The sequence below is a fragment of the Poromitra crassiceps genome (genome assembly GCF_964638095.1).
Source record: "Poromitra crassiceps genome assembly, chromosome: 1".
NCBI classification, from domain to species: Eukaryota; Metazoa; Chordata; class Actinopteri; order Beryciformes; family Melamphaidae; genus Poromitra; species Poromitra crassiceps.
Genome location: NC_139623.1, coordinates 35,101,086 through 35,112,081, shown reverse-complemented (window position 1 = coordinate 35,112,081; position 10,996 = coordinate 35,101,086). Strand labels below are relative to the sequence as shown.

The following is a 10,996-nucleotide window of genomic DNA, read 5'->3' as shown; positions in this document are numbered from 1 at the left end:
TTCAGTAACAAGTCCACCATGACTGCCTTATACTCATGTGTTAGTTTCAATAACAAGTCCACCTTGACTGCCTTACTCATGTGTTAGTTTCAGTAACAAGTCTACCTTGACTGCCTTACTCATGTGTTAGTTTCAGTAACAAGTCTACCTTGACTGCCTTATACTCATGTGTTAGTTTCAGTAACAAGTCCACCATGACTGCCTTATACTCATGTGTTAGTTTCAGTAACAAGTCCACCTTGACAGCCTTATACTCATGTGTTAGTTTCAGTAACAAGTCCAGCTTGACAGCCTTATACTCATGTGTTAGTTTCAGTAACAAGTCCACCTTGACAGCCTTATACTCATGTGTTAGTTTCAGTAACAAGTCCACCTTGACTGACTACTCATGTGTTAGTTTCAGTAACAAGTCCAGTAACTTTTTGCCATTGCCCTTATTCCTCTTAGCAACCTCTTTGCAACTTAGCAACCAAACGCAAAATAGACCATCACATCCTGGTTACACCAGCATGTGCATGTCCAGCGTACGTGAATATGTGATGATGGAGATTATTTCTGAAATACTCATGTTGACAGATTGTTCTCATTTTAATGTGCGTGTGTGTGCGCACTGCCTTATTTTGTGTGCGTGCACTTTGTATGCATGTACTGCACTGTCTTTTTGTACGTTTGTTTGCAGTATATACTTTATGCCGTGTACAGTGGATGTGCTTGCTGTCGCCAATAACCAGAACTGTTTGTCTTTCACGTAGCACTTCAATTTACTTGTCGCTTAATGAACCCAGATACTCAAATGGGATTTCCCCTTCTTTGTCCCACCTTCCACTGTCACTCTCTCTGTAATCTGTCTGCTTCCTTCTATCACTCTCTCTGTAATTCCTCTGCTATCTTCCTCCTTTTCTTCTCAACTCTTCTCTTCAATTCTCCCCCACCCCCTCCTCAGTGCTCCATGCCCTCCTGTATCGTGGCCTTCCATGTGACGTGCGCCTTTGACCACGGCCTGGAGATGAGGACCATCCTGGCCGAAAACGATGAGGTGCGCTTCAAGTCTTTCTGCCTGGAGCACAGCAGCACCGCCAGCAACAGCAGCTCAACCGCCACCAGCACCACCAATGGCCACGCCAACATGTCCGCCACCGCCAACGGAGCGTACGCCACCACGGGCTCGGAGCTCCGACCGGACCAGCCGCATCAGTCCAACGGCGGCGACCCAGAGTATCGGCCGGTGTTTTGCCCGGTAGGGTTGTCACGATAATATAATTTCTAACTTCGATACGATACCCAGGAAAATATCGATAGCCTTGTCAGGGGTAAATGGCAACACATCAAGAGGCATAAAAATAAACAAAGACAGATGGATAGACAGACACACCCTTCTCCATAATCTAGCCCCAAAAAACTGTGTACTTACATAGCAGATTACCTGCTGTATTCCTCAGCCTATCAGAACACTTTAAGCTGGTTGAAGCAACAGATACCTAAAAATCAGTAGTATGTTTGATTTTTCATCAAGAGAAAGTGCTGCTGATATCGGTATTGTTGCAAATGACTATCCATTAATTTTTTGTATCAATACTTAACGATACTTTCTATACCTGTTGCAAATGAGTATTGTATCCGTTTCAAACTATACTATACTTATCGATACTATCAATACGAGACTCCTTAACATACACAAATAGTGTAGTAGCCGTACTGTACCGTACTGTAGCTGCTACCATTACGTATGTCTAATGTTTAATTGTATGTTTAATAAGGAATATGCTATTTGCACCTGTATGTCAAATACGCCGAATTTAAAACGCCGAGTTTAATTGTATGTTTAATGAATATGCTATTTGCACCTGTATGTCAAATACGCCGAATTTAAAATGTTTAAGCACGTCTAAAGTATGCACATGACATGTGCACCTATGTGCAGTGAATATGCCACTGTCTTTGACTTGTCTTATCACTATACTGCCTTATTGCTTGTTGTGTCTCTTGTTGTTTTTGCACTCATATAATAATAATAATAATAATAATGATTGGATTTATATAGCGCTTTTCTAGACACCCAAAGCGCTTCACAGGAATCATTATTCATTCACACCATTCGTACCAGTGGTGGTAAGCTACGGGTGATGTGGCCACAGCTGCCCTGTGGAAGACTGACGGAAGCGTGGCAGCCATTTCGCGCCTACGGCCCCTCCGACTACCACCAACATTCATAGACATTCGTTGATTCGTTGCAACGGTCCCTGTTCGATCTTAAATTACCGGTAGTTTTGAACTCCACTAAGACAAAGTGGATGTTGTTCTCAAGATCTTTAAACAGAAATGATAATTTGTGTATCCGTACGCTTCAAGGCGACCAAATTCAATTAGTTCATTCTTATAAGTATCTTGGTATTTGGTTGGACACCAAACTTTCTTTTCATGTACATGTAGAACATCTCACAAAGAATTTGAGGAGAAAAATCGGCTTTTTGTATAGAAACAAGTCTTGTTTTTCACTATTGGCCAGAAAAACTGTTGTCCAATCTTTGATAATGTCAGTTTTTGATTATGGTGATGTGATTTACATGTATGCCTCTCCATCCGTCTTAAAGCCTCTTGATGCTGTATATCATAGCGCTCTGCGTTTTGTTACAGGTGATGCTTTCAGTACACATCATTGTATTCTGTACGAAAATGTGGGTTGGTCCTCCCTGTCGGAGCGTAGAGATCAGCACTGTCTGATATTTATTTATAAAGCATTAATTGGGAAACTTCCACCTTACTTATCCGCACTCCTTTCTTGTAACAGTGGAGGTTATCAAACACGATCGCGGTCCTATATCAGACTGTCTGTCCCACGGGTGCGAACCGAACAAGGAAAGACCGCTTTTTCTTGGTTCGCCCCCAACAGATGGAATGTGCTCCAGGAAAACTTAAAAATAGATAATTTGATCCCGCTTGCTTCTTTTAAAGCACTTTTAGAAAGCATTCCTCACAGGGTGTGTTCATGTTTTCTTTGAAATTATTTATTAATGCTCTTGATGCTTGTTATTGTCTGTTGTGTTAACCTGTAATTTTGTAACTGCTGTATATGTTCTTTGTACACCAGGGCTCCCTTGTAAATGAGAGCTTGCTCTCAAGGGACTCTCCCTGTATAAATAAAGGTAAAAAAAAAAAAAAAAAAATACCCATTCATACGAGGCAATGAGGGTTAAGTGTCTTGCCCAAGGACACAACGACAACAGCTGGGAGGGAGCGGGATTCGAACCGCCAACCCTTGAGTCATTGGCCGACCTGCTCTACCTCCCGAGCTAATGCCGTCCCAATATGCCCTGTTATATTTGTACTATGTTGTAAACGGAGTCCACAGCACAAGAATTTCACACGTGATACTTGTACCATGGAGTGACAATAAAAATCTTGAATCTTGAATCTTGAATCTACTTTTGACAACCCTAGTGCCCAGTGCCGCTGCTGGTGTCGGCGTCGGAGCGGGCTGAACGGGACCAGCTGGAGAGAGAGAAGGTCAGCCAGAGGAAGCAGAAGTTGCAGGAGCTGGAGGACGAGTTCTACCGCCTGGTGGACCCCAGGGAGGTGGCGGAGAGCCTGGCGCTGCCCACCTGCCAGGTAACATGAATACAATATATTACTGTATGCATGGTATTTGATACAATGTGATATATCCTGTAATATATAGTGTTGGGCGTTCAAAGTATCACATTACTTTTTAACAGAGTAAAGTCAGGCATTCCGGTTCCAGTTTCAGTAGTGACATTACAGTTACTGTTCTAACAGATAGGCTCTTGCATTTCATTTTTTTGCCTTTTTAACCTCTTTAACTCATTGAGTGCCAGCCACTTTTGGAAAACGGATGCTCCCAGTGCCAGCCCTTTCAGAGCGTTTTCAGTGATAACTCAAGACCCACAGAATATTGTGTGATATTACTATGTAAACACCGAACACGCCCAAAGAACGATGAGACTCTCTTGTATCATCAGCAAAAAAAAGTTTATTGATATCATTTTCCGTTCTTTAGTTATCAGCCGGAGAAGATAGGTTGATTTCACCAAAAACAGACGTTTCAAACTAGAAGCTGAGATAATGAGCCTTTTGTGAAATGAAGCATTTCAAGCAAATCACTGACTCTGAAGCTAATATTTTCTGACCTGAAACATCTGAACAGTAATTTCCTTCCAGGGGCGTATCTACGGGTGGGCCTGGGTAGGCACAGGCCCACCCACTTCTTGCCCTGGCCCACCCAATTTTTTTTTTTTTTTTTTTTTTTTTAATTGGTTGTTTTCTAGAGGCAAACTTGCTGCTCCCTTGCAAGCTAATGGTTTTGTAGCTTAAAAACGCAGGGCACATCATCTCCAGAGTCTAATGCATGACAACTTCATGACATCTAGGAATTTTGTGCGCATTGCGCGCAAAATTTCGTCATGCAATTGCCCCACCCATTTTATCCAGGCCCACCCATAATTGAATTTCTGCCTACGCCCCTGACCCCCACCCCCCTCAACTGCAAACTCCTCCCCCGTGGGAGTCTCTCTGGTGGCTCTGCTGCGTGTGTCAGGCGAGTCTCTGCTGCCTGCGTCGGGTGGCGAGTCTCTGCTGCCTGCGGATCCACGTTCGGATGGCGGCCGCTCGTCGGGGGAGTCTGGATCGGGCTCGCTGAGTTCGTCTGACGTTTCTTGGGTTTCGGTTGTGAGCTGGGATGAAGCTGCGTCCGATTCTGGGCTTTCTGCTGCGCGTTTCAAAGTGCACTGCACCCAGAGTCTATTTTCGGCGTGACACCGAAAAGCCAAACCATTCTCATGAGAATGGTTTGGCTTTGGTTTTCTTTTCTGGCGGCTAATCGTGTGGAGAAACTATCGCAGCAGAGACAGAGGGGCTCAGTTGTGGGAGCGGATTGGCTGCTGTTCGCAGCTAACGTTAGCTCCAGCCAGAGCAATCTGTGCCGCTCTGGCTCCAGCATGCATCGGTTTCCGTTTCATCACGGCTTTTTCTGCTGTTTTTCCTCACCTTTCTCAAATCTGGAGAGCACTGTCGCCACCTAATGGGTCCGTAAAATAGCTTATACACCTTCAAAATCCCCCATACTTTCACAGGAGATGCATCAGGCTTTGATCCACGTCCCACCGTCAAAAAACGCAATTGACGTCTTTAGACGTCATTGGCACTCTACGTTACTATTTGAATTGATGTCTTTAGACGTCATTGGCACTCAATGAGTATTGAAAGATTCCCCTCGTCTTATGCTGCCTTCAAGTCATGTCATAAATATCGTAATTACTACTAAAGTGCACATGAACAAAGTAGCAAATATGACTCCGAAAGTCTGATTTAAATGCTATGGGCTTTATCTTTATTAAAAACCTTAAAGAAATATTATGTCACTACTTCTGCTTGGATCTACTATAGGTACTGTATCGCCCAATGAACTCAGGTTCGCCTACCACAATCATTTCGGGATGTAAAGCAAAGGTAACGTAGTGAGTACGAGTAGTGTAACTAATAACTTTCCTTAGGGAGTAATGAGTCATTACTTTAAAGAAAAGTAACAATTAGTAAATACCCCAACACTGATTGTACAGTAGATTATATAATATGAAAGGATATGGTAAGGTATGATGTGAAATGTTACTGTACACTAGGCTTCCCGCGGTAGTCGATGTTACCGGTGTTACACGGTGGTGGGGCATACACGATTACATAACATGTCCACCGGTAAGACCGTTCATGTTTATCGAGGAAGAAATGAAAGAAAAAACTCTGCCTGCTCGTGCCAGTTTCAAAGCGAGGTCAGAGGCTTATTCAAGCTAAAGGCACGTACAGACAGACTACAAGATCCTCGTCAGTCGTCAGTCTCTGTTCCTTTCACACCTTTCAATGTCTGTCTTGTAATCAGGACTCTAGCCCCTTCTAAACATGCAGTGGAATCTGGATTATAACCAACTCCTAGCCGGTTGGCCTGCATGTTTAGAAACAATTAGCCGGCTTATGCGCACTCCCCGAGTGCGGATCATGACCATCTGAGCGCCTAGTATAGGATCCACATTATAGGAAAAGCGGCTGTTGTTTTAACACTGGCAGCTCATGATCGGGATTATGTAGCTGTTATGTCTGAGTGCGCGGGTGGTGGCACTTTACAAACCATTAATGTCCCAGTGATCATTATTTTCATGAATGGACGTAGCGTTAGTTATGTGGCTGGATTATTTGGAAGAGAGCCAAATTAGGTGATTAAACAAATAAAAGTTGAATCGTTTCTTTGTCCCCCATCTGCCAGTTTAAAAATGCAACAAGGAGATGTGATAGCCTACTACTAGAGTTGCGCGATCTTGACCTCAGTCAGATCGTCAATCGCCACCCTTTGACATTAACGTTAACATCCATATTAATAATTAGCCATGTGCTTCAGCTGCGTGCTGTACTTTGTTAATTTAGCATCGATGCTCTGAAAAGTTGTCTCGAGTTGGATGCAGCCAAGTATTGTGAGGCAGCCAGCCAGTGTTGTGACTGTGAGCATCCAAGCTAACACAGCTGCGGAGAGGAGCCTATTTGGTTATGTCGATGAGACGAGCTGACTGACTGACAGCCTATATCGAGACATAGGCCTAGCCTAACTTTTGTGGGGAGAAATACATTGAAAACTAGTCAGATATGACTTGAATGCCACCTGTAAAATAAATCATCCACAGTGATTGACGACACTATTTTGACTGGGTGGCTTTATGTAACAAAGGCAAGCGCTCATTTTTTGCACATTGCCACCCCTCGTTATTGCCTGAATGGTCGGAATGGATCATCCGTTAAAACGGCATGTTTTTGAAGTTTGGTTACAGATTCGCTAAAGCTGTTTCCATATCACATTTCTTGTTATCGATACATGCTACCGCACCCACACACACACCCCCCCCCCCCCCCCACCCACTGGCAGAGAGAATATGGACCATTTCCAGCTGTTTCTAAACACAGACTCCTCATCCTAAAACCGGAAAATATCCTGCTCTGGCTAGCCGGACATGATCCAGACTTCATGTTTAGAAGAGGCGGAGTCATTTTGGTTTTCAGACGATATGACTGGGCTGCGATAGGGGATCACACATTACAAGATATTCCACCAGGAGGAGTCCCCGACAAGTCTGTCAGTCTGGTCTCCAAACCACGTTTATCACAAAACACACAGGAGAAATGCGCTGATTTGCAGTGAAGAACAAGGTCTGCTCACTTTTTAGCTCGCTTTATTTCCAAAGACACGCTCTCACAATATAAATCATTTCTCCGTCTTTGCTCCTCAGACCACTTGCACGGTGCTCAGAGGGCATACAGTCCGGTCTACATAACACAATTCAGGCTTATCATAATTATCACTGATTCACGGAGGGTGCGGCTTCCTCTCCAGCCAGCACAGAGAGCAGTCAACAGGTACCAGCTGTGCCAGGCTGCTTCATACAGTGACATTGTTTGGAGAATAGAGGCAGTCCTCCTGATAAATCCTTATGTCGAGCAGCACTGCAAAACTAAAAACTGTAGTTATAAACAGGACAGAGGAAACTCTCCTGTGGAAATATTTTTTAGACAAATTCATGGATGCATGATTCAGGGAGCTGCTAGATGACAGCTTCTCTTGTGCTTCTCATTGGCTGCAGCTGGTTGAATGGCTTCTCCGACACGACCAAATATCAAGGAGGCTAGATATCCGTCAGACCTCTGTGACTGATCGGTGAGTGCTCGGGGAAGCTCCCCGCTCGCATCTGTGGACAGTTCACACTTAACAAGCGAGCGCTGATTTGCGAGCGCTGAGCCAACGTGATTTGCTTCTGATCAGGGGGGGTTTGTCACAGAGCAGAAAAAAAAACAGCTCACCGAGAGCTTGGAGCGCCTAGTCTGAAATAGGCATAACCTGCCACAGGTATGCAAATAACAGCACATTGCAACAGAAAAGGGCAGGAGCCAGGAGGTCACTGGAGAACACAACGCCCATCGAACCTTGAATCAGACCATGATCATGGTATCAATTCAACCTGCCTGGTGTCTTCATCTTCTTCTAATGGCTTTCCAGCAGACTGGATGCCTTGTGGCACATTGCTGCCTCTCATAGAATATTACACAAATTCCAGACTTGGACTGTGATTTCACTCGGGCAGTTGTGATGACATTAGTGATGTCACTGGAGCAACTGTGATCTTAATTTAGAGCTGCAACGATTAATCGATCGACAGAAAAATAATCTACAACTATTTTGATAATCGATTAATCGTTTTAAGTATTTTTTTAAGAAGAAAAGTCAAAATTCTCTGATTCGAGCTTCTTGAATGTGAATATTTTCTGGTTTCTTTACTGCTCTATGACAGTAAACTAAATATATTTAGGTTGTGGACAAAATAAGATATTAGAGGATGTCATCTTGGGCTTTGGGAAACACTGATTGACATTTTTCCCCATTTTGTGACCTTTTATAGACCAAACAACTAATCAATTAATCGAGAAAATAATCGACAGATTAATCGATAATGAAAATAATCGTTAGTTGCAGCCCTAGGTCTTATCTCTCCCTAGTCCCTACTATAATAGGGCTGGGGGTGCGTGACGTAAGCGCGGGTGGAGAGGGCTTGCCAGCGCAATGCATTGGCGCCCAGTAGGACAATCGTGGCTGTGGAGAGGCAGCCACACCAAACTCCAAAGCTGACATGCTTACAAGTATTCATAAAATGTTTATGTTTCCATAAAAAGTCTCAACTTGTATGTTATGTTATGTATGTTATGTTATGTGTTTCAATCATGAGAGACCAGAGGGTAAGGTTAATCAGCAAGCTTTATTAAAGTATGGCATGGCGATAAGATTCATGGCCTGAAGCGGTATGGCATTAATTCTGATGGCGTGGCAGCATGGCAACTGATTCTTTGGCGTAGTGACTCCGTGGCAAGATGCCTCTCTTCTTGAGGCGGGAGGGCATCTGCTCGGGCTAGAATAGAGAACCCCCCCCCCCCACCCGTAGGGGATTCTTCAGGAGTCAATACATTGGTGGTGGACTGGGGAGGTGGGTGGGGTGAAACGCGGCTTCCAGAGAAGGAATTAGATCGCTCAAGTGCAGCGGCTAGAGGTCAGGGAAAGAGGACGATGGTGCGCCCAGTGTGGCTATAAATACTGCCGCGTCATAGCCTCGGCACTGACGACATTAACGCCGTCACCTAGGCAAGTGCGTCACGCGAACGTCACGCTGGGATTACTGCACTGACGACATTAACGGCGTCACCTAGGCAAGTGCGTCACGCGAACGTCACGCTGGGATTACTGCACTTGTCGTCACGCTAGGATTACATGTGATGATGAGGTCGCTATGTCACTAGATTACGTGTGGGCAGCGTGTCTGGTCTTCATCTTGAAACTAGGTCGAGACCATCATTTCAATCATGAGAGACCAGAGGTAAGGTTAATCAGCAAGCTTTATTAAAGTATGGCATGGCGATAAGATTCATGGCCTGAAGCGGTATGGCATTAATTCTGATGGCGTGGCAGCATGGCAACTGATTCTTTGGCGTAGTGACTCCGTGGCAAGATGCCTCTCTTCTTGAGGCGGGAGGGCATCTGCTCGGGCTAGAATAGAGAACCCCCCAAAAGAGAGAAACCTGAAAGGCCAACCGGTCTGCTCACCTCGCGATACAGCAGGCGCTGGGCGGGAGGCGACGCTTGTCGCCGACCGGTTGGCTCGGCAGCACGGCGACTTACGGAAACCATCGACCGGGCGAGGCCGCAGCGATACGCGGGCGCGGGATGATCGACCAATCCGGCATGATTCGGCGTTGGCATAATTCGGCGTTGAACCCCCCCCCAAACTGACTGCAGGCTGCTCGACACCTAGAACACTTTCAGGCTGCTCGACACCTAGAACACTTCGAGTAGTTTACTGGGGTCTGAATTAGTGGGGAGACTACAGGCTGCTCGACACCTAGAACACTTGCAGGCTGCTCGACACCTAGAACATTCACAGGCTGCTCGACACCTAGAACACTTTGAGTAGTCTACTGAGGTCTGAATTAGTGATGCTGAATTAGTGATGTGACTACAGGCTGCTCGACACCTAGAACACTTGCAGGCTGCTCGACACCTAGAACACTTCGAGTAGTCTACTGAGGTCTGAATTAGTGATGCTGACTCAGCATTGAGATTTGAATCGAGCCCCCTCAGCTTTGAGATTTGAATTGAGCCCCCCCCCTGACTACAGGCTGCTCGACACCTGGAACACTTGCAGGCTGCTCGACACCTAGAACACTTTGAGTAGTCCACTGGGGTCTGAATTAGTGGGGAGACTACGGGCTGCTCGACACCCAGAACACTTGCAGGCTGCTCGACACCTAGAACATTCACAGGCTGCTCGACACGTAGAACACTTCGAGTAGTCTGCTGGGGTCTGAATTAGTGGTGTGACTACAGGCTGCTCGACACCTAGAACACTTGCAGGCTGCTCGACACCTAGAACACTTCGAGTAGTCTACCGTGGTCGGAATTAGTGGTTTGTTGCGGGCTGTTCAACGCCGAACACTTGCAGGCTGCTCGACACCTAGAACGCTTAATCAATTAGATCGACACCGATTCGGGGAGTCCACCACCAAGGAATGCGAAGTAACAGGCTATTGCGAGGAATGCAGGAATGGATGCCATGTGCTTACCATGTGACACCTAGGGGAGGAGAGATCTGGCGGCCTGCTCTGGTCGGATGTAGGCCGCGTAGGCTGACGAGGACCAGCGGCACCGCCACAGCGACTTACGACGCCCCCCGGGCGTGGCCGCAGCGCTAAAGCAGACGCTGGGTGATCGACCAATCCGGCGAGCTTCGGCGCGGTGACTTAGCAAAACCCCCCCGCATTGGCCTATTGGAATCATTACTACCGCTGCCACTTTTTTCGCCCCTAATTACTTCAGTGACTTAGGATTTTATGAGACAACTCCGGGCTTCCGGGCTTTTAGCGACTTACGAAAACCACCGACCGGCTTGGCCTCGGCGATACGGCG

The 10,996-nt window shown here is 45.9% G+C and overlaps 1 protein-coding gene across 1 annotated transcript in view; it reads left to right on the top strand.

The window, feature by feature from the left end:
- The window catches only part of jade2 (jade family PHD finger 2), a 557,810-nt gene that overhangs the window by 371,712 nt on the left and 175,102 nt on the right, over positions 1-10,996 (top strand). Inside the window, exons 9-10 of the mRNA XM_083635683.1 lie at positions 944-1,237; positions 3,439-3,606. Of these exons, the coding sequence (XP_083491809.1) occupies positions 944-1,237; positions 3,439-3,606 (462 nt within the window). The remainder of the gene's footprint in view (positions 1-943; positions 1,238-3,438; positions 3,607-10,996) is intronic.